The sequence below is a fragment of the Haliaeetus albicilla genome, chromosome 12 (assembly GCF_947461875.1).
Source record: "Haliaeetus albicilla chromosome 12, bHalAlb1.1, whole genome shotgun sequence".
Taxonomy (NCBI): Eukaryota; Metazoa; Chordata; class Aves; order Accipitriformes; family Accipitridae; genus Haliaeetus; species Haliaeetus albicilla.
The window spans coordinates 7,236,072-7,259,712 of NC_091494.1; the positions used below are offsets into that span (position 1 = coordinate 7,236,072).

General features: G+C 54.2%; 1 protein-coding gene across 4 annotated transcripts in view; it reads left to right on the top strand.

The window, feature by feature from the left end:
* LINGO1 (leucine rich repeat and Ig domain containing 1) overlaps positions 1-23,641 on the top strand; it is a 165,216-nt gene that overhangs the window by 40,920 nt on the left and 100,655 nt on the right. For 3 of the 4 annotated variants that reach the window (XM_069797874.1, XM_069797875.1, XM_069797872.1), the window contains one exon: positions 9,788-9,830. Coding sequence is in view for 1 of the 4 variants with exons in the window: in XM_069797872.1 (XP_069653973.1) it covers positions 9,788-9,830 (43 nt within the window). In the remaining 3 variants the exon portion in view is untranslated. Of the gene's footprint in view, positions 1-9,787; positions 9,831-18,194; positions 18,270-23,641 lie in introns of those variants that run through there. The other variant, XR_011327026.1, reaches the window with a different exon arrangement.

The window sequence follows — 23,641 nt, forward strand, 5'->3', positions numbered from 1 at the left end:
CTCCTGCCACAGATTCCCCTCTGTGCCGCCGCTAACATAAATCCCCAAGTCCCTTCCACGTCAGACACGAAGTGGTTGCTTTGCAATGAATTAGGTTGTTGGGTTTTTTTAAAGAAAAAACTAGAAAGCATCCCTTCGGCCCCAGAACCACTGCCCGAAGGACAGGAGCAGGAAGGAGGCAGAAGGTGCCGTGGAGGGAGAGAGGAGATATCAAAAGGAGATGAGGGATGCCCAGGTTATTGCCAACGCAAACAGGAATGACAGGAGAGACCGCAGGAAAGGGCCAAGAGCCGGGGCACAGGCACACAGCCTTGTGGCCAAAGGCCTTAAATCTGGCTGGCAAGCGTGAGTGCTGGGGAGAGGGGGTGTTTCTGCATCCCCTCGCCCGGGATGCGGGAGGGGAAGGTTACCCCGGCTGCCACCCCAGCAGCAAGCATCCCTCCTCCTGTGCCGGCAGCCCTGCTGCTGCCAAGGCCGAGAGGGAATTTGCAGATGAGCCGTACTGCATAAGGGCATTAGGGGTGCGATGCTGCTGGGGCTGCCACCCCCCCCAGCCACATTTCCCTGGCAGGAAAGCTGGGGAGAAACTGGGAGTCTGATTCCCCAGGGACCTCTGGGAGGGCAGCATTGTTCCGAGTCCAGGATTAAATCCATTACAGAGAAGCGCGTGGGGGAAAGCCCTGGATGCGATGCACATGGAGGCTGATGCATTAAAACCGCTTCCTGCGGAGATGTCCTCCCACTCATAAGGCAGGGAGAGGGGTCAGGCATGAAACCACCACCCGGAGCTGCCTCCAGCACTAATGGCTTGCATTTGCCAGCAAGCCGAGAGCAGCCTGGTCACCAGCCTGGCGCCGGCTGGTGAAAGAAGCCCTTCAAACCCCAGCCCCCTCCAAGCCAGAGCTGAACGTCGGAGGTGACTGAGACCCTTCCCCTTGCCGTGCCAGTCAGGTCCTGGGGGTCCCAGCGGCTGCCAGGCCGGGGCCGTGCCTTTGCTCTGCCGGAAGGTTATCAAGCCCGAGATGTTTTTTCCAACCATTTCAGTTCCAGCCATAAGCATTGCGCAAGGAGAAAATCCGTTTAGTCAGCAGGTTCCCCACGAGCTTTAATCATAAATGGTATCTGGGTTCCCTGGAAGGTGGCGTTGCCTTGCTGCAGCCCAGCACCTGGCTGGAGATGGCTGCCTGCACACGAGGGTACAGGCAGGTATGCCTGTACCACTTTCTTCCTAGGTGTTGCCTAACAAATGACAGGGTGTGAAGAGCCTTCCAAAACTTGCCAAATTAGTAGACCTTTCCCAGAACAGGTGCTGGGGTCAAAGCAATTGGCCATTCCTGATTTGCTTTGAAAAACATGTATATTCAGTCTTCCTGCATTTTTCCCTTTTCTCCCCTTCCATCTTGCATCCCCACACATTTCCTTTTACCCCCCCCCCTTCCTCCTCCTTTTCATGAGCTATTTTCAAATGCCAGGAAGGGCGAGATCTGAGGGGAGGAGGAGTAACTGAAAGAAAAAAAAGGGTGGTAAAATTATTTCACACATTTACGGGGGAAAAAAAAAAGCTGTGGGTGTGGGGAAAGAGAACAGCTCCAATTCCCACATGACAAAAAGCAACTTCATTCATTTCCCAACGTAATTTTATCAGGTAGAAAGATCTGGCTACATTTACACAGCCCTAGAGCTCCCAGTGATGGTCCTGGTACCACTGGTCCCAGAGAGGGGAATTGTCCCTCCTGCTTTGCTGCCCTGACCTGGCACGGGTTTGATATCAGGGCTTTGGCACCGGGTGAGCTGGGGCAGGAGGATGCCGAGTGGGGAGAAAAGGAAGGATGAGCTGCTGAAAAACCTGGCTTTGGATTAAGCCAAACTTTTATCCAGCTTGGCCTCAGGAAGGGTAAGGGTGATGTTGCAAATATCGCCAGCTTCACGGGAAGCGTTTCTTCACACAAGGACAGTATGTTGGATGATTTCCTGTGTTTAATAAATAGGATTAAACCCAGCAACAACAGTGCTCGCTGAGAACTAGGAGTTCAGGTTGTGATAAATGCTTTAGATGGCAAAATCTTCTTATGCTCAATTGTTTTTCCATTTAGCTGGGAAAACTGGAAACAACTGTTTTGGCTTGATGAGAACCAATCTTTAAATGTGATTTGTTTGGTTCACTGGCCACGCTGACAAATCTCATAGCCACTGGAAAAGAGAAGAAAAAACACCCAAATCGCAAAGACAGCTTTCCTGAGCCACTCGCTGCTGTGATGCTAAAGATAATGCTGGAGGACTAATGCTCTGGCTGTCCCACATCGAAGACCTGTCCCCTTCATGCCGTTGTCTTCGGTGAGCTTTGGAGAAGACCCCTGACGGGAGGAGACTGGGGACCCGGCAGCAGGCACTAGCCTGCCCATCTCCCTGTGGGTGAGCCTGGGCGCTTGCAGCAGGCTGGCATTTCACACCTTTGGGAGGGTGACATTTTCTTTGCGGCATTTCCACGTTTGAAAGCTGGCATTTCACCCCAAGAGGAAGCTGGTATTTATAAGGCAGGGCACTGGCATTTCATTCATTGTTACCATCCAGTGATTCAGACAAGGTCTCTTAGCCAGAAAGGTCAGCTGGGTCTCTGCTGTTCTTTGCTGCTTTTCTTTCTTTTTTTTTCCCCCCAAGGGAAAGAGGGAAAAACAAAGCCAAGCCATGCACCAGAACTGCTGATTGCCATTTTTCTTGCCTTGAAAGTGAAGGTCTGCTATACTACGTAAAAGCTAAGACTTTCCAAAGTCTGTCTTGCAAGGGTGTCTTTTGTAAGGCCCTTATTTTATTTTGCTTTGAGCTCCAAAGATGCAACCCAGAACCTGGTGCCAGGATGGTGTGGGTGGCACCAGTGTTTGCCCCAGTGCTGTGCTGGTGCTCACCATTGGTCTGGTAATCCTGCATCATCCTCTTTCTTGGCCTGAAGCACTGAGCTGAAGCCCATGTGGAACTTAATATGTTTCAAGGAGCCCCAAACTGCATCCTTTCTGGCCAAACACCAGGTTTTGTCCCCAGAGTTGCCCCGGGGCAGGTGATTTTGCATTGCCCCTTCCAGGATGGGCGAGGGATGAGGAGCAGGAAGGGAAAAGCAAGTGCAGGTCCCCACCGTGACTATGGGGCTCTTGTTGGACTGGGGCAATATAGATACTGCCAGGGCCTGGGGAACATAAATAAAATCAATAAGAAGCTGTTAAATTGTGCCTGAACCTCGCAAGGAACAGCGTGGGGAGTGCTGGCTGCAGAGATGTATCTGCTGCCACTCCGCGGGCTGTGGCACATTCATTAAGTATCTTTAAGATGGATACACCCCCCAGTTCACCTCCTGCGAAAGCCTGGGAATTTATTTCCTCCTGAACCATGCCATCAGTCACCGGTGACAGCACCGCCTCGGCACCGCACAGCTCAGCTGCCAAACAGCTGGCTGCCCTGCCTCGTTGGGAGGGGGCTGCCTCAGACCCCCGCACCCTGGTCGGGAAAAGGGGGATCCCCTTCCCCTGCCCTTGGCACTGCTGCCGGGAGGAAGGCTGTCTTGCACCACAAACGCCTTCATGCACCTTTTTGCACTGCTCAGGACCCCGCTGCCTTGTGCCCGCCTGCAGCTGGGCTCCGTATCCCTTTGCCATCCAGCGCTTCGCGCATCCGTCTCTAAATCCCCGTAGGCTGGCGTGGAGAGGAGTTGATCCTTCCTCCTCTTCTCTCCCCTCTGCGCAGCACCTTGCGGTCCTGGCCCCCTCCTCAGCACCCTGGCTCCGCTCCTGGCCCCACGTTTGGCCCTTGCCGGGCGGCTGCTGGGAGCTCCCGGGGCCCTGCCCTACACATGTAAATGCGAGAGCCCCAAGTCTGCAGAAGAATTTTGCCATGCTCGTAGCTTTTATTGGAGTGGGCAGACAGGAGCAAGACGAATCCAGCGACCCGGGGCAGTAGGGGAGACCACAATCGACATCTGAGCTGCTTTGCTTTCCCTCCCTCCTCCGCCTGCTGTGTCAGCGATGCTTTGGACTGGAAAGATGTGACAGGTCCACTTAGCAGGAGAAAAGACCAGCTGGAAGGGGTTGAGTGACCCTCCTGCCCTGCACCCAGGACCCTCTTCCCAGCCCTTCCCGGATCCCACGGCCACCCCTTTCCTTCCCCATGCTGACATTTCACCCTTTGGTGCTTTCAGCTGTCAGCCAAGGTGCCCATTACTTCAATTTATGCAGAGACCTGGGTTTTACTTCTTCCTGTAATTTCTTCTGATGCTTTTAATTTTTTCCCCCCGTATCAGCTGGGAACCTACAGATTATCCCGTAAGAGCAGAATAAAGACTTGTCAACCTTTCTTACACGCTCCTTGAGATGAAAATAACTTCCTGAAGCCCTTATAATGCTTTATTTTCTGCCGCTTCTGCTACTCTGAGTATAATTTGACTGACTAAAGGATCTTGAAGCTAAAAAAAAAATATATATATAAAGTAGACTAATAACGATAAAAACTGCTCTCAGGAGGCTGATAAGGGCCTGGAGACTCACACCCCGGCACTGCCTGCCAGGGCAGGCGTGAGCCCAGCTTTTGTTCCCCAGCTCCATAAGCTGGTGCTGGGAGTGGGGACAGACAGTCTCTGCAAAAATGGGACGTTTTTCAAGAGAAGAAAGGTATTGTGTCCCCTGTGATATGGAAATGAGCAGGGAGGTAAGGGCAGGGAGAGAGGATTTCTGATGGTAATGAGGCTTTACACTGGCTTTCTTGCCTTGCCTCCATCCCTCCCTTTCAAATGTAGGATGGGGTTTCAAGGGCTGTTGTATTCTTTCCCTTGGATTGTTTATCATGTCTTTTTGAACCCTGCCTGTTGTGGTTTTTAAAGATAAAACGTGGGAGCTGCAACGAAGGGGAATTTGGGGAGGGCTGGGCGATGCTGCAGGGGTTATGGTTACTGAGCTGGGGATGATACTACGGTGCTATGAGCTCTCGTAGGCGGGTTAGATGGGCTTGGGAATGCTTTTCCTCTCCCATCCCACAAGCCTCAGCAATGCCAGAGATGGCTGTGACATGCTGAGCTGGAGCAAAGGCTGGTGGTGAAGGTTGGTGCCATAGCTGAGAACACAGTGGCTGTGCCATCCCCGACAACCCTGTCCCAGCTCTGCCATCCCCCTCCACAGTGCTGGTGGAAACCAGCCCCTCCATCGCTGGTGTCCCCATGCTTCTATGGGGACACTTGTAATCCTTGGACGTTGCTTGTGAGCAACCTTAAAGCACCTCTTTTGGAGGAACAGCCTCTCTTCCCCTTGAGATAGCTGAAGACAGAGTATTCTTCTTGCTCCTAACTTAGTGGCTGCAATAGTACTTGTGACTGTTGTGCCTTATTTTTAGCCCGAGCTTGTCTAGTTTCAGCCTCCAGCCACTAACTCTGGTGTAACATTTATCTGCTGCCGTGAGGAATGCTCCGCTATTCCAAACCCCTTCCTCATGTGGGAAGATGCGCCGCTTGATGGAAAGGGCTGGACACAAATTTCCTGTGCACACAGTTTATGGTGGAAAACTGAAGTTTTCAAGCTGAGCTCAATTTGTCATGTAAAATACGTGCTCTCTACTGCAGAGGTGAACTTTCTCCTCTGAAAAGCCGGTGCTGCAAAAGCCCACGGACTTAGACTGGGGGAACAAGGCGGGGAGTGGACAACTCGGGTCTTGCCAGAGGAACAAGGGAGCGTTGAATGAGCAGGAGCTATTTCTCGGGCAGTCGCAGGGTTGCTGTTGCCTCTGTGTTGCAGACAGCTGCTGGATTGCTGTGCGGCCAGCAGTGCGGCGAGCCGCCTCAGATGGGAGGGCAGCCCAGGATGGGTGGCCAGGGCTCGCCCTGTGCTTGACCATCAGTGGTTTTCATCCATCGTTGATCCGAGGAACTTTACTGAACCTCCCAGGGCAGCTCGTCTGCCCACGCTGGGCAGCACCTGTGGGCATAGGAACTGCCTGCCCCTCCTGCCCTGCCTGCCCTGCCTGCACCGCAGCGAAGACCACTGAAATCTGGCTGATTTCAGAAAGTGCTGATGCAAAAACCCAACCAGCGCTCTGCTGGGCTGCTGCAAGTCAGGAGGGCTTGCAGGTCAAATTCGCTGTTCAGGCAAGAGCTGTAAGCAAAGATGCCTCATGGTGAGCTTTGCTGGTGTTTATTCCCGAGCTCCCTTTTTAGCCAGAGCCCTTGAGCCATGCTGGTGGTTGCTCCCCCTCTGCCTGGCAGACATTTGCTGCTCAGCTGTTTGATTTTATCCCTCCTAATTTTACAAGAAGTGACAGTAAATCTATCCCGTACACACAGGACCGTGTGGGGTATTTAAACAATCATTCGCATCCAGATGTGTTGATAGCTTTGGGGTATCTCCTGACAACGTGGGTTGGTGCTGGATATATTATGCCATAAAAGTTAACGTTCGGAGTCTGACATTCAATCTGAAAGAGCAAGCGAGTGTTTGGCAACGAGCTTCGCTGCGTGGGGCAGCCCCATCGCCCATGGGTGCCGGGAGGGTGTCCGAAGGGTGCCGGAGATGTCTCCCATCAGCCCTCCCCACAGACACGGCTGCACCGCCATTTCAAGGCTCCCAAGCACAGCCAAGGGTACCTATACAGCTTGTCTCCACATCCAAAAAGCCCATTAGCCTGGGAGAAGGAGGGAGAGCAAGGGGATGTGGCAGAGGAAGATAAGGCCAGGGAGCGGAGGATTTGCGGGGAGTTAATTGGTAGTGAATTGGCATTATGCCCTGACAGGTTCTCGTTTCGCTGGCTCTGTGCTGGCTTTGCTTGTGCCCCAGCGCGGGGAGGGAGCATGTCCCTGAGCATCCCCCCCTGCCGCGGCTGGACCGCGCAGCGCGGGGCAGGGCAGGCGGGTGTCAGGGGTGCACAAGGAGGGGAACACAGCCAGAGCTGCGGCTGCCCCAGCATGTCACGGCCATGAGTCCCTGGAGCGCAGGGAGCTGAGGTTTGCAGCTCTGGCATGCAGCCCTGGGACCTCTGGCTCATGGCAGGTGGCAAAAGGGACAAAGCAGAGGAAAACGAGGTTACTTTGCCGCTATCCCGCTGGTGATGCTGAGGGAGATGCTCCATTTTAAATCAAACCCAGATCAAAGCAGAGATGGCTCCTCTGCTGCTTGGGGATACATAAGGCTGTGTCTGAGCTCATAACATCAGGGCAGCTTTTACTCCTTAAAGCCATCCCCTTGCTCTGCTTCACTCATCTGTGCTCACAGAACAACCCAGTACCTGCTCTGCATCATATTACATCAGCCAGGAGGAGCTGGAAGGAGCTCGCCGTGGCTTCCCCTCTGGGCAGGAGCAGTGGCTGAGCTTGGGGCTGTGCCCGCTCTGAACCAGGGAAGGATGCTGATTCCACAGGAGAGTTATTTTTGAGGCTTCCTTGGGCATGAGGGCTGCAAAGCAGTGGTTTGCCACCCTCCTTCTAGGCACCAGGGCAGCGTGTGTGTGTGTGTCCCCGCCAGCTCAGCCTGCACCCCCAGGGCAAGTCCCTGCCAGGGAGCCAGGGTGCAGCGGGGCTGGGGGCTGGCAGCACAGTCCAGCCCTGCGGGCACGCTGGCATTGCGGCTTTCCTCTCTGCAGGGCAGATAGAGGCCATCGCCTCGGCCAAAGCAGAAATTTTCTGGTGCTGTTATTAACTCTCCAACTTGGAGATAACAGCTCTTCTGCTGGTGGCTGGAGAGCGCTCTCAGCAGCAACACTGTGACCGCTTAAGTCCTTCACCGTGGCCACTGTGTCCCTGGTGCAGCATGCCGGGGAGGGAGCATCTTCCTGCTCCAGCTCTCCAGGAACATGACAGCAGCACTGGACATGGGGCCAGGAGCATCCCAGATGGTTGCACGCTGGGTTTGGGAGCTGCCGGCGAGGGGTCAGCCCTGGGGATGTGGCTGCAAGTGCTGCGGCTCCAGCAGCTCTGGTCACCCTCCTACACGTTCCCCCTCCACGCAGAGCTGAGAGCTGCCTGGGTCCCCAGCAGCAAGGGGACATGGTGGGACGGTCACCTGCAGGTCAGACTCTGCTCAGTCCAGGGGCTTCTGCAAGACCTTTTCCCTGCTTGTATTCCTTTGCACGGGCCTGGATGGATGCAGCGGACTTTGCAGCCCAAAATCCCTTAATCTCCATTATACTTAACAGTATTAGCCAAACTACAGGAGTCATATACACAGTAATTGCACTCAGCGGAGGACACGCTCAGAATTTCATGCTGGAAGGAAACGTATTATTCATTTTCTCCTGTCTCCTACCCATCTACACAGAAGTACATGGAAGTCATGATAAGGATACGTTAAACCTGCAAAGAAATGTCATAGCTGAAATATAACATGCTCTCTTAGCAATTAACCTGGGCAGCCTTGCAGGAGCTGCTCAGGGTGAAATCTGCTGAATGTGGGGTCTAACACTGAGGCAGATTTTCAATTTTAATTTATTTATGTTTTCTGAAGAAGCAGGCAATGCTAGGCACTGGTCCTCAAGCAGAGGCCGAGCTGTGGGATGTCCCTTGGCTGTGTGGACCTCTGGGTCTAACCTGTCCCCACCTCCAAGAAGTCACCACGGTCCCCTGCGTGCAGAAGGGGCTGTGGATATTGGCACTGCCCGAGGACCTGCCGTGGCCCCGAGCGAACACAACCTGTTGCTGGTTGTGGCTGATTTAAAGCATCCTCCCCCAGGACCTAGTGATGTGAGGAGCCAGTCCCTCATCTTTACAGCTGGGTGTTTGCACACCCCATACCCTGCTCTGCTCCTGTTTGCAGAGCCGATAACTGATGGCAGAGAAGAGTTTATTGTCTGAGGAATACTTATGCAAATGAGCACAATGGCTTAATAGGGAACACCTGGAGAAATCTCCAAAGAAAGCACTGTAAATTCCCCTTCTCTTGGATTTATGGGGAGATTTTTCACAGATATTTATGGTTTCCCAGCTGCGTTGTTGTGACTCCTTAGCATAGATTTGCATGGCATGCTCCAGGAGCTGATGAGGCACTGGGAGAGGGGAGCAGTGATGGGGCAGCCCTGTGTTCATACTGGGACTGGAGTGGTGAATGGTTCCTTAATCCCCTTGGTGAATTCCCACCGTATGCAGCGGCTTGCAGTCCTGCTGGCACTGGCCAAGCGTCCTGAGAGGCTGGTGAGAGAGACTGGGTCAATTTAGGTGGTCCTGATGAATTTAGATGGTCTTGATGCAGTGCAGGTGGAGGTAACCTCCCTCCCACTTGCAGTGCTGCAGCCCTGTCCGAGTGCGCTGGCTGGGAGGCACACAGGCAGGGAAGGTTAATTTTCTTGCTTTTAGGGTTCAGCACCATTAGGCTGCTTTGTGGGAGCCCGTTGGGTGCTGGGACACCCCAGCCAGCTCCAGAGGCAGCACGCGGGCACCTGGATGCTGTGGCTGAGAGCACAGCCAGGAGCAACTGGTCCGAGCAACTCCGAGCTGCTTGGGGATACAGAAGGCTGTGCATAAGAGCATATCCGAGCAACTCTGGTGATGTCCAGGACATCAACTGGTGCTAATTAAGTAGGATGTGTAGGCATCTCATCTAAGACTTCGTTTGCGGCGTGTTGCACGGGAAAGCTGTGGCTTGGGGTGGCTGGGGTTTGTGGAGCAGATGTGTGCCCTGCGGGGCTGGGCTCAGCGCTGCCGTGGAGCAACATGCCCCATCCCACCCGTGAGGGGCTGGTGCAAAGCCAACGCTCCCCTGTCAACCCTTTAAAATGCCTGCTGCTGTCAATATCCAATCCACTGAACCGCATTTCTCTCTCTCCTTCTTTCCAGGTTCCTTGCCTCACCAGCAGGTCCTTGCAAGATTTCAGCTCCGGTAAGTGCAATATCGTTTTCTCCTTGTTGAGAGCGTGCCGGTGCTAAACCATCGCATGGTGCTGGAGGAGCAGCGGGGCCGGGCACCTCACTGCTCCCCAGGCAGGTGTAAGAGCCCGAGCGTGCCTCTGCCGAGAAACCAGCTCCTGACGCGCTTCACTCCAGCACAAACAGAGGCCCACGTGCTAGCACAATTATTTCCCTGCCACGTGAAAATTGGTTGAGATATGTTTATCAGTGCCTTTCCATAATTTGCGAAGGGAAACTGCATGGACATCTTCGATCCTTCCTGGGTAAACTTTAATGGATGGGAACTGAAAACTTCAATTGAGTAATTGGCATGATGATTGCAATAAAAAGCCAGGAGGGCTCTGCCACCACCGCCCCAGAAGCTCTGGTGTGGGTCTCAGGGGACCCTTGGAAAGATAAGAAAGTGAAGCAATGGGTGGGAGGAGAGCACAACCTCCCTGGGGACCTTTGCAGAGGAGCCAGGTTTAGCGGAGCATTTAGGACCTGGAAGAAACGTGAAAGTCAGAGGTTGCAGTCCTGGCTGCAAGCTAGCATTGTCACCTGTAACCTTTCCAGAGGTGGGCTCCTCTCAGGCCACCTGCTCTACCACCGGCCACCCTGCTTGCTTTCTCCTGGGGGACCTAGCGGGTAGAAGCATAGTATTTCCCCTTTCTCAGGCTCAAGTCCCTATGCCACTCTGGGTTTGACATTTTTGCACTTCCAAAGTCCCCACGGGTTTTCTAACCATACACTTAACCAAGCAGAAAGGGTCCTGCTTCTCTGCTGGGATAAATTAGCAGAACTGTCTTGCAAGCAGCGGGGCTGCTGCTTATTGCATCGTCTTCACTCGCCTTTGCCCTCTTGACATGTTTTCTTTAAAAATATACGTATTTATCAAAAAAGCAGTTTCTCTGTTTGACGCTACCCGTCGGGTTGATAATTGAGTCCCACTGAAGGCATTGACGCTGGCCGTGTGCCCAAGGATTTGTCGCTGTTGTCCCAGCTCGTGTGGCCCTGTTGAACTCAACGGGTTTTCTTTTCTTTAGCAGAAAATGGTTCACTAGCTGGAACCTAAAAATGTCAAAGAGAGGGGGGTTGTGATGGTCTTGGGGTTTCAGGTGCTGCCAGCATGACCTCGCTGTGGAACAGAGGTGCTCCATGATGGGGACACCACTGCCCAGGGTGTATCTTACTGTGGCATGGGGCAAACAATGGCAAACAAATGCCTGCGATGACAGTTGCTTCTTGCCATCGCCAACCACGCATGGTGTTCTCTGGTCATCCCACCTCCATCCAGTCCCTCCCCGTGTTTTCCTAGCGGTGGTGTTTGACAGGTCCCTGGGCTGTGCAGGAGCATTGGGATGCAAGCTGCTGTGCCTGCTCTGTGTCACCTGCCTTGTCCCCTCCCTGGCTGGCGCTGGTGGCATGGGAGGTTGTAAACCCTGGTGCCCGAGGGACTGGCCTGATGCCCCCTCCCTGCGCATCCATCTCACCGGAGGGCGTCTGGCATGGCATTGGCTCACCCCAAAACTGCGCAGAGACTCCTGATCTGTTGATGCTTTGCTTGTGACGTTGGCGGCCTCAGCTGGGAGCGGTTCAGGTCCCTTTCCTGGCACTGCTTGGCCCCAAGACCCTTTCTGCTCAGCCAGGATGGCTGGGCTGGTGGGAGACAGGGGCTGCCATGTGTCATCCTCTCTGGTCGTGTCTGCTCTGGGAGCCCCCGCTGCCTCGGCTATCGCATCTGCCACGCACATGCTATTGCCTGGGACAGTGATTCCTATGGAGGATGCGTGTAGCCTGAAGCTGGCTGGTTGTGCCTAATGCCGGGTGACACTCTGAATGGGATGTCTGCTAGCGAAAGGCATCGCCAGCCAGGAGAGCCCGGAATGCTGGGGAGGAGTAGCGGTGGTGCTGCTGGCAGGATGGACCCTGTCCCTGGTGTATGTGCTGGTGCAGGATGCGATGTCACGGCGGGAATTAAGAGAAGGGCTGTTTCAGCTGCTGCTGAGATGCTTGCAGGCTGCTCTGCGCCAGCACGTCGGACTGCCTCCACCCTCGGGAGAGCTGCGCCGTGTTGTGCAAGCAGCATCGCCACGTTGGGTGTTGCTCCAGCCTGTGGAGAAACTCCAGTGAAGGGATGGATGAACCGACTGGCTGATTTTTCCGTGTCAGGGCCGTGTTACGTCAGGAAGTGAACATGCAGCTCTGCCTTCCCAGGCAATTCCTGCAGGAGCAGCTCTGGCCGTGCTCCTGCCAGCAGCGAAGAGCAAGTGTCTCTGGCTGCAGAGTGAGGATAGGCAGGTCAGGACCTGCCAGTCCCCAGAAAAGCGGAGAATGTGGAAAATGGCCTGTAGGAGGGGGCAGCTGGGGGAGAAGTGGCGGCAGTGGTAGAATTGCCTCTCCTGAAGCAACGTAATCGGCTCACGGCTTCTTCTCCCCGATCCTCTTACGTCCCTCCCGTTGCATATCTCTCCCCAGACACGGCCATGTGTGTTAGCAGAGATAAAAGCTCTCTTCCCACACGGGGCTCTTCTCCCCCAGCATGCTTAATCGCCAGCCAACGTGGCAAACAGCCTTCCTGGGAGATGCCCCGGGCTCAGACCCTCGGTCTCCCTCCCTGCCTCCTGCCTTTTGCCTCCCGCTCTTGCTTTCCCCCGTGCCCCGGGTCTCCCTGCACGCCCCTACAGCCCGCGTGGCTGTCACATGCCTCTGATAAATGAGCTTCATCTGCACCCAAAATTAATCACATTGTCATGCCGGCAGAGGATGAGGCAGCTGCGCCGAAATGCCTGAATCTCTGGCTAATTTATCACAGGGGCTGGATGCAGAGCCGCTCCGCAACTCCTGCCACGTGGGGACACGCTCCGGAGAGGTGGCCAGTGTCAGGGAGCTGCGAGGGCTGGGACTGCATGCCTCGGGGGGAGGTCTTCTCCTCCTTCCCGGAGCTCAGCCATTGATTTTCAACCAGGAGAACCTGGCAGGAGGTTGCTCACATCCAGGAGGTCTGATGCTGCTGGTGACAGCCCGGCTCCTCTGAGACTCCTCGGACCTGGGAGCTGATGCATCCTCCTGCACTGGAGGATACTCAGGAGCCTGGAGCAGGGGACTACTGAAGAAAATGGATGTGGAGAAATTATTCCAGGACTTCCAAAACCACGGTGTTTGTGGACAGTGGAAGGGGGAGGCACCTGGCCAGGCTGACGTGTCCTGTTCGCTTCATTACTACAGTGCTGCCCATCAGAAGCAAAGCTTTCACTGGCTGTATGCCCACAGCACGCGTGCAGCCGGCGATGGGCTGGTACCAACGCAGAGGACCAGCTCCAGGGCCAGGGGCACTCGGCTGTGCCAGCTCCTGCTACAAGACCTTTGGGATGGGAGCCGGTTGTGGCGTTCACTCCTTGTGTTGCACCAGGGATGCATGTCTTTTTGCGATCCACATCATCCTGCTTGCTTGCTGCCAGCTGCTCCTCTCCATTTCAGTATGGGTTTGGCTGGGCAGACCCTCTTTTCCTAGGTCCATCCCTAGGACAGACATGGGTTCCTCCGATATATTTGCTCTCGCTTGTCTTGTGGCAGTTAATTACTGATTCCAGACCAGACTCGGCTCTGGAGTGCTCGTTAACTAATTGGATGCCTTCCAGCAAGTCCCAGCAGTCCCTCCACGACGGGAAAGTCGCGCGTTCCTTGTCTGCTCCCTGATTGCTTTGTGTCCCCGTAGTCGATGGGAGCACCTTGGAAAAGGTCCTCTGGGGCTGCTCTCCTGGAGCTTGCAGGGGACTGCTCACAACACAGCAGATGCTTGCTTTGGGAAGCAAAACAACGGACAGCAAAGCAAAGCACCATGTAGATGTCCCATATGGTGACTGATGGCATGCTTCAGGGGCTCTGAGCTGGTGGAAGAGGCTGAAAACCTGTTCTGCCCTCTGAGGGTTTCACTACGACTCTCTTTGCAGGCATTGTAAGATGTGGGTTTTTTTTCCTTGTGGCCCAGCAGAAATGCAGGGCAACTGTTGTACTTTGTGATCTGAGGCTCTGCGTTGCCCACGTTGTGCTGTCATGGGGAGAACTGGTCCCGTGTTTTTAGAGAAAAGAGGGTTTTATCAATAAAAATTGAGCTGCTGGTGCTCCCAGCAGCTCGCCCAGACAAAACAGTGAATTGCTTTTGTTAGAACTTTAAATCTTGACTCACAAGGACATGGGCTCCCTTACACCTGCAGTAAACTGGCTTTCAGACAAACATGGCATTTTGGGGAGGAGGAAAGGGTGCTCCGGGTCTCCTTCTGACACATGCCCGTGACAGCCCCGTCAGGTCTCCGGCCAACAGGCACCAGCGGTTGTGGGCAGCTGAGCAAGAGGGGATGGAAAGCTCAGTCTGAGCATCTCTGAGCCTTGTCCTCAGACCTTGCAGCCTGCTGGGTTGACCACAGGGTTTTCCTCCCTCCTCATCCACATGCTTTAAAGTGGGGTTTGGGGCTGTGCTTGTGACTGCACTTCCAAGCTCTTGGCACAGGCAGATGTGTGCACAACTGAGTGGGAGACATGTCCGACCTGATGTCCGTCCTTATTTTGACTCTGCCGGGAGCCTGTGGAGTATGATGCAGCCTTTGGTCAATGCAGAGGAAGAATTACTTCTCTCTCGGCTTAGCCGCATGCTCAGAGTGAGCCGCTGGTGCGGGTTGAGAGTGCTCCCAGGGGTGCCACCGCTCACCCTGATGCCGCTGGTGATGGGTGCTGGCGGTCGGTGTTGCTCAGCCTTGCTGAGGCTGCCTGCTTCATCGGGCTGCCTTATTCTATTCATATTCTCTTATTTTTTTTTTAAGTCAGGGCTACAGCCAAGGCTTTGTAGGCACTCCATTGCCAAAACACGAGAGAGACTGGCTTGCGCCCCCGGTTGAGTGGAGATGCCAGGGAGGAGCCGGGGAGCAGCTGAGACGTTATGTGGGGAGTCGGAGGCGTGTGGTGACGCCTGTGCAAGAAATGATTCAACAGCCTGGGAAATAACAGCTCAGGTTGCCAAAGTGCGTGTTGAGAGGGTGGCAGGCAGCGGTCCTCGGGAGTCTGACAGCAGAGAAGAGCGATGTTGGGCGACTCCGAGAGATACCTTTGGCTTGGGTTGTCTGAGGTGGAAGAGAGAGGATCGGTCCCAGGTCTCACCGAAGTGGCTGGGCTGCTGCTGGGACAGGCAGGACCTGCTGCCAGAGCCCAGCCGGGACTGCTGCTGGTGGCTTCACTCAGGTCTTGGCGTTCCCTTGGCTGGGAGGGAGCCAGGGCACTGCTCGGGGAACAGCAGAGCGAGGCATCCCTGGGAGCACACGGGATGCTCTGGGGATGCTGAGCCACCTCGGCAGAGGCAAGCGCTCATCCGCCGAAAAAAAAGGCTTTTCCAGTCTCCAGCTGCTGCCAGAGCTTGGGGAAAGCCAGTTGTAGCTATTTTGAAGTGCTTTGCCACACTCTGCAGTGATTGCTGTGGAGGTGCCCAGGCCTTTTAGGACTCAGAGTTCAGTTTCCGAAAAGACCTGCTCCCTAGAAATTCAAATGAACTGTCTCTGCAGATCCCCATGGACCAGCAGCCAGGGCAACACTCAAGAACCTGCCAGGCAGGGCTGACACCGGCAAATTTGCCGCCTGTCTTTTCCTAGGTGCTAATAACTGTGCCACAAATTACATCAGACTTAACTATCCATTAACAGCCCTGTTTTCTGCTCCTTCAATCTTTTTTTTCGGTGCCAAGGAACTGGAAGCGTTTCTCTGGGTCTAGTCCAGCCCCACGGTAGTAAATCCAGGTGGCAGCAAAGGCTGTGGATGGGCAGGGAGTGCCAGGGAAGCAGTGCCCTGCAGAGCCTCAGGTTGCTGGCCATGCCCTGCTCCACGGCTCGGAGGAACAGGGGACCGTGACGCATCCCTGTCGGCACCGGGAGACAGTCCTGAGCCGTTCCTCGCAGGGCTTTGCAAAACAGCTCCAAGGCAGGTTCATGGCATCTCCTGTCCCTCTGTCTCTTGTAGGATCCACGTGAATGTCACAGATTTTAGTGGCATCTGTCTTTTCCTCTGGCCAGGCACGAATAACAGTATTTCGCCCTTGCACCCTGCAATGCAAATCCCCTGCACCCACGTTTCAGACAGGGTTGTGCTGTGAAGTGCCCACCCGGGCTCCTCTGAGCTCTGCTTTCGGGGGTTCGGCATGGTTTGTGTTTCCTCGAGCCTCCGTGCTTTCAGGCAGAGCTGGAAACGCCAGCCTCTCTGGGGGGGGGGCAGTCCTGGCACACTTTGAAGCCAGCTCAAGGGAGCTGGAATAACCTGATATGACTCTGCAGAGCCTGATTTCTAGTCCCTGTAATTAAACACCCAGCTGTTGAGATCTTTTATGTGTATTCAAATTGAAACTTGGCAGGCTTACGGGTAGCAGGGAGCTGGATTCAGTGACCAGGAAGATCTATTGTGCTCTTAAAGCAAACTCCATTATAGCCCAGCCAGGATGGGCAGGGATCTGAGCCTGCCAGGGATGCTTTTATGGGCCGAGCTGATGAGATTGGGTGGGAAGCTTTGCTGTGTTATTGCTGATACCCAGCCCATGGGCAGGGGTGAGTGGGGCCTGCCTTAGAGGTGGGGTGTCCAGAAGCCAAAAGGAGTCCCCAGAGCCCCCTAAGGCACGTGGGAGCCACATGTTAGGCTGTGGTCTCAGAGCTGAAAAGGGTTCAGCTGCTGGAGATCTTCCAGGAAATGCCTGAGCTGAACCTGAGTATAACCACGTCATCCCAGCAGAGGTGGCAGGAGAAGATGGCTGCTCCTCTGAACCAAACCCCTAAACTTGAGATTTGTCCATCACTGGTGATAACGCACCAAGGAGTAAATGTCACTTACAAAATTTATGGGAGAGATGCTTCGCTAGTCTCCTTTTTAAGGTTATACTAAAAATTAAAGCACATTTTCCCCCAAGGGGGAGCGGCAGGCTGTCACCGTAAAAAATGCCCCCATGTGTCGCGGAGCGGCATGCATGTGCGTGCACACAGCGTATGCAGGGATCGGAAGGCAGGGCAGGACAAAAGGCACCACTCGTGGCTGTTTAGCTGAGGAAAATGGTTATTTTTATACATATATTTTTATATTGTAATTTCCTGGCTGCATAGAAAAAAAAAAATCAGAGTTACACAAGCTCAGAACTGAGTTCCCAGTATAAAAAACTGGCGCGTGACTTATTTATGCAACTGAAGCATAAACTCATCAGGGACGCAGGCAGGCGTGCTTGGCGTGGCCTCCCACTCCTGCTCAGGTAGAGCAAGAGAGCATCCCATCCCAGTAGGACCTGTGATTCCAGAGCCAGATGGCCTAGGCACCATCAGCTCGCAGGAAATGTTCGTTTGATGTTAAGCAAGGGATCAGCTTGGCTTTGACTGATGTTTTTTCCCTTCCTGCCCCAAGCAGTGGGGCAGCGGTTCAGGGTCCAACTCTCCCCAGCCGCTTGTGTGCCATGTGGCCGGATGGGGCTCTGTGGCTTGGGGATGTTCATCAGCTCTGGCAGCAGAGCTAATGTGATTAAGGGCTTTTCTCGCCCTCCACTCAGTGCTCATTAACATTTCCCTTCTAAGGCGTTTATGAGCATCGCTTCATCTTGCCCCTGCTTTGGCTTGCGACAAGAGGAGGGTGCAGGCTGCGTGGGGGAAGGCTCCCCGAAAGCTGTGGGTGCTGCCCAGCTGGCGACAGGGCAGCAGAGGGAGGGGATGCGGCTGGGAGAGCTGCCGTGCCGTGCCGTTCTGCGCCGTGCGATGCCGCCAACCCCAACGCTTCCAGCGAGGAGTCCTATTTATACCGGGGATCGGGAGCTCGGGGAAGGCGGATGCCCTGGTTGAGGGAGGGTGAGGCTGCCTGTCTGGTAGCCTGCGAACAGAGACCTACAAACAGCTTCTCTGTGGTGTCACAACCCCATCCTCTGTGCAGGCAGGGAGAGAACCCAATTTTGGAAGCCTCCTTCCCAGCTCTCTCGATCCAGGACCGGGAGAGGTATTTTTATTTGGTCTTACAAGTAGGTCTTGAGACACCTCTAAGTGGGTGCTTCATAGCCAGCATGCAAATAAAACCCTCCTGTGCGCCACACAAAACCCTTTGCAGCAGCAAGCTGCAGGCTTTGCTCTGCGGTCTCTGCCCTGTGCTCTCCTTTTGCTCTGTGTCCCTGCCCAGCTCCCCCGGGGACGCCTGCAGCAGGCTGCCACAAAGGCTGACCCATGCCCAGTGAAGTTCACTTGCAGAAGATGCTTCTAGACTTTCCATGGTGGGTCCCAGATGGATGGGGTTGGTGGGGTCTTTTCATTCTGGGGGAAAACTGAGGAACAGGAAAATAAAAATAATTTTTTTTAAATAGAGCGTTTCAAGAGAAACATCCAACTGCTGCAAAAGGGGATGTTTGGGTTGTGTCCCGCTGCTCCGCCATGGTCCCTCGTGCATTCGTGGAGCACATGGAGTCCACCTCCAGCCCAGGGAGGTGAGGGCATGTGGAAAATATGGGGTAGGGATGTGGGGTGTTTTGTTGAATTGGAGCCAAACTTGGTTGTCTTTTTAGTCACCTGAAATGTGTCAGTCTGTGTTGAACCCAAGTAGAAAGCGCCTTTGATTATTTTTTTCTGAATATTTTAATTCTTCCACCAACAAAAAGTGAATTTCCCATGGAAATTGCATTTTCTGTTTGGAAACAGGTTGTTAACACACCGATCAGCACTACAGAAGGCTGCTTTTCCAGGGGCTAATACCTCAAGATTGACTGATTTCAATATCTAGCAAGATGCATCCTCTGATTCAGCCTTTTCCTGCATCATCGGGGCTTTTGTGTTTTTCCTTTCTCCCACGTGGATCCTCCAGAGCCTCGCAAGACCCAGGCTCCTGCTGCAGCCTGGCTCAGCTGAGCCGAGGAAGGCCTCTCCTCTCTATCTGTCTACCTATTTTCATGAAACCTCCAGGAACTTAATATCTTTGAGATTTCCAGCTGTCACTCACATGCTGTTGAATTTGACTGCTGAGTTGGAGAGTAATTAGGGGCGACAGACAACACACGGAACACATGATTGCACAAACCTTGTTTTCTTCAGGAAACCATGCCCCCAGAAATTTAAAAACCCCTAAAAATCCCTCTTTTCAAATTTTTTGCCTTGTTCTACCTGTACGTAGCTGTTGACAGTGGCATCTAGGGAGCGTGGGCTGCCCTGGGGTGGTGACGCCCAGCACTGGGTGCTGCTGTGGGCAGGATGGGTGCTTTCATCCCCACAGTCCATGGGGATGCGGCGCTGAGCGCTCGGCGCAATAACTTTGGTCCTTCTGCTGTGACGCTGGGTCTGCATTAAAGACATGGCACAAGCATCTCCAGTGGTGCTGTGCAACTTCAGGGCAGACCCATCAACCCAGAGCCATCCTTTATAAATAAATGAGATTTTAATGAAAAGCACTAATTGTTAACAGTCTATTATACTGCACATTAAGGTGAGATGTTAGCAAAATGGTAGAACATCCATTGAAAAACCTATTAAAATACTGAATGGTGCTGCCATTAAAGGGACTTCGGCCAGTTACTGAAGGTGCTGCCTTCAGCCCTAGGTCAGTGTCCTGCTCCAGGACGCGTTGGTGGGACAGGAGGTCTCGGATAAAGCAGCCAATGTTGGGTTTGGAGGTGATGCCCGACTGCTTTGTGTAGCCGTTGTGCCCCATCTTGCCATTTGCAAGGGGGACATCGGCGTTGGGGGTGAAGGGTAGGCAGGGACCTGCCATGGGAGCTACTGAGCCTGTTACTATGTCAGGAGGAAGCATAAAAGATGCTGCCTAAGGCATGTGGTGCTGCCTCGTGCTGCAGGCAGCAGCAGGCAGGAGGAGGAGGAGGAGGAGGAGGGCTGTCGATGGAGGCTGCAGCTCCTGGCCGGCTCGCTGCCCTCCAGGGTCCAGCTCAGCTCTGGGATGCTCAGAGAAACCTGGACCCACACAGCTGCCTGCCCTCGCCTGCTTTTATTCCCCTTCCCCACTCCTTTCTCTCCCTGCTGGCGGGCGGCCCAGAGCCAGGCTTTTTATGCTTTTTCTTTTTGTCTTTTTCAACGAGAATAAATCTTTTATCTGTTGACTGTGAGACCGTGCTGGAAACAAAGTCCTACAAATCTTGTGGGTTTTTTATAACCACCTCCATCTCCCAGGTTGCCTGTTTGCAGCTTGGTCTGTGCCCAGAGCTGGCACCGCTGGCTAGGATGGAACTTAACCCCTACTGGTCTGTGCTGGAGGCAGGGGTGCAGGGATGGGGACATGGGGGTCCTGCTACCCCCATGGCATGGTGCTGTCTCTGCTCACCTTGCAGAGAATGTACTAGGAAAGGGGAAGCGTGTGGATGGGAGGAGGTAGACGTACAGCAAGGAAAACCAGCTCATTTTGCTTAATTATGACTGACTGTGACAGCCTGCATCTTTAGTTTGAAAAGTATCTGTGAGGTGCGGGCTGCTTCTCTCAAACGGGGTAATTATGTTAATTAAAATGCTTTCTTTATAGCAGTTCTGATTAATAAAAACAGTTCCAGTGCTCTCTTTAAACATGCTAACCTTCTGTTGTGCAGGAAAACTGGCTTTTCTCAGCAATTTATGACTTTTAAAACAGATTACAGTGGGACAGCCTGCTGCTTTCACGCAGTAACGCTTCCTACCCGGCGGAGAGAAAGGCAGCCCACCACCGCAGCGCCCTGCTCTTGGGGAACAGACGGGGGAGAGCGCTCGGGCAGCAATGCCGGAGCAGGCAGCAACATGTGCCCATGTGGGAGCCGTGGATGGGAGGCGTTGGGGAACTCTGCAAGAGTGCCAGGGAATAAAAATACCACTTATTTCTCTAATTGCTGTTTATTTCCTCTGCAAAGTATTGGGATAATTAACAAGCTCCCAATTAAGAAAAAATTGTGTGTAGGGGAAAAACAGGTACAGGTGCCAAGAGAGCTGGGTTTGTGCCAGAGCGTGGTGAGGGGCAGGGGTGGGGGTCCCTCTTGCTGACCACTCATGGGACGGGGCCCTTTGGGGACTCCGAGACTCTGGAGGACAAGGTGGTTCCCCAGCTCCTCGCCGGAGACCTTTACCAAGATGATGGTTGTGCTTCTAGAGGTTTTAAAGGTTAGCAGCTTGCATGACCATTGGTGTTCAGCTGGTTGATGTTTCATCTCTTGGCTAGTTTGTTGGTTCTTGGAGGGGTTTACTTCTTGCGTGTGGAAGTTCAAACCCCCTGAGTATAGTCTGATGTGGGTTTGGAGAGTGGCTGAGCATCTACCACTCTCCTGTGAAGCAGTGGCAAGCCAGGAGGGCTCAGTATCTCTGCAGGTAGCTCTGAAAAACCTGTAAACAGCCAGCCTAGTGCATCACTTGTTGCTTATAAGGAGTGTAGGATTGCCACACACTTGTCCCCAAACGCCAGTCCCCAGCCAGCTGCATATTCCCACTGTGGCAAGGATGTTTTGTGTCCTCCCCTCCCTCCCTTTTCCTTCCCCCACATCTTTCCCCTGGCTTGCCGTCCCTGCTGGCAGATGGTGCCTTACGCTGGGCCAGATGCTGGAGCAACACGTGAAGCGGTTCTCAGCTCCCATTTATGCTTCCTAGGCCCAGCAAGGGGCTCTCACGCAGGGGTTAGTGATTTGCGTCAGGTCCCTTCCCTCTCTCCATGCCCAGGAAGGGACCAGCACCTCCAGCAGCCCATCCCCAGGCTTGGGCACCACGGCTGAGTCCTCTCTTTTGGCCGGTGCTTTGGGACGGGTGGTACCGTCCTGCTGCCTTGCAGAAAAATGGCCAGAGGGGCTCAGAGGAGTTTGGGTCTGTTCTGCCTTGCTCTTGTAGAAGAGGAGGAAAGTGACTGCTTGTCTCTGGTTCTGTGAAATACTGCATGTGAAAAGCCACCCTTGCCCGAAGAGATGATGGCGTTAGTTTGCCATCCAGCTGTGACCCCTGACGTAAAGCGGGGCAGCTGGGTGACTTCACTGGGTTCACTTGACCCGGGTGAACTGCTGGCGGGCGTGAGGAGAGGGGCTGCACAAAACCTCCCGGGTCACCACCCCGTGCACGTGTCCTCAGAAGCAGCCGTGCAATGGGATTTTCATGTCCTAACCCTCCCGAAACGGCTGCTGCTGGGACTGCCTCACCGCACATGTACCACGAGCACCCCGGTTTTGAAACCTCACCTGGGCATCCAGCGAGGCTCGGCAGAGCTCACCCACCCAGGCTGCGAAGGCTCTGCCAGCCCCGTGGCCGATGGACTTTGATTCCCTGCTTGTCTCCTGCTGTCACCGCATCCGTCCTCTCCATCCCTCCTGTCCTTCACAGCCCCGCTCCCTCTGTCTTGCCATGTTTGAAGTCTTTGGGGAAAGATTCATGGGGGAGAAGGGAAGACCCTGGGTATAAACCCCTAGAGGCTTTAGGGTATCGTATATAGGCCAGGGGAGGGAGGCGAGGGGCCGTGGCGGTGAGGCTCCTGCATGCATGCAGCAAGGCAACTCTGCCCTCTGTTGCATTTGCACCTGGCAGAGCTAGGCGAGCAGGGCAGCCATACAATGAAGCCACCCGGAGCTTCCCCACAGGTTACCCCCCAACCTCGGGGGCCTCAGCCACCCCAGCCCTCCCCAGTGTGGCTCCAGCCCCCCAGCGCAGCCCTTTCCCTGCCCCACAGGCTCAGGCTCAGCTGGGGCTGGCTCCGCTCTGCTCCTCTCCTCGCTGCCCCGTTTACCTCTGCTATATTTACATGTCTATTTTATGATTTCAATTTTTAATGCTTCTGCTCTTTGAAGATGCTTAATGCTTTGGAGTGGAACATTTTCTTCTGAGTCCTGAGTGCCAATTGAGGACAGACCAATAAATCAACTAATAACTGGAACCTCATTTTCTGCTCCCGTGGCTGCGAGTTAACCCTCCTTGTGCTGCCTAGGCTCTCCCAGTGCTTCCCCATCTCCCCAGGCAGGACTTGGCTCTCGCTGGCAGGCTGGGCTCTGTTGCTGTGCCTGGGTAGCCAGGCAGGCGTTGCCTGTACTGGATGTAAACACAGCAAGTATTTGCACGCTGCCTGTGCCGGCTCTGAACACCCCTTGCCTCGGCAGTGTGCGGCCTTTGGGGTTCTCATGCTGCGCTGTATCTTAAGCGATGGTTTCCAGTTGCCACCTTCTTTCCTCTGCCACCACCACCGGCCCTAACGCCCTGTTGCTGGGTGGTCAGCAGAGCTGGAGATTAGCAAGGCTGCCTGCAGAGAAGGGGGGAATGTGGTGGATGGGTCTGGCAGGTCACCTAGTGAGACCCAGGCTGTTCCCAAGCCCTTGGCAGCTCCTCAGGCTGGAACAGCCAAGTGCCCGCTTTGTGGCTTTGTCATGCCAGGAACGCTCTGCAGGAATGACATCCGGAGAAAGCCTCTTCCCTGCTGCTTGCACAGGTGCTCCGGAGCCCAGCAACTTGTGGCAGAACTGGAGGAATCCCTCAGGAAGGCATCCCATCTCTGTTTCACTGGCAGCTGGAGCAGATGAACCTCCGGCGCAGGAGAACATGCTCTGCGCTACGAGTCTAACAGAAAGTGGCAGATCTTAGGTAAATCTTTCCAGCTATTCACCCTAGCCCATAAGGGCTAAGGACTTTCCACGCTGCTGCCTTCATTTGTACAACTCCTTACTGTTCTTATTCATATCAATACCACCCCAGGCTTTAAAGAAGCGCCCACTTTTACCACCTCCCGTAGCAGCGAGTTCTGCAGGTTGCTCGCAGGGCGTCCGTGCTTCCCCTCCACACATACAGACCTGTGTGCTTGAGGATGCAGATGCTAACCCTGCTCTCAAGA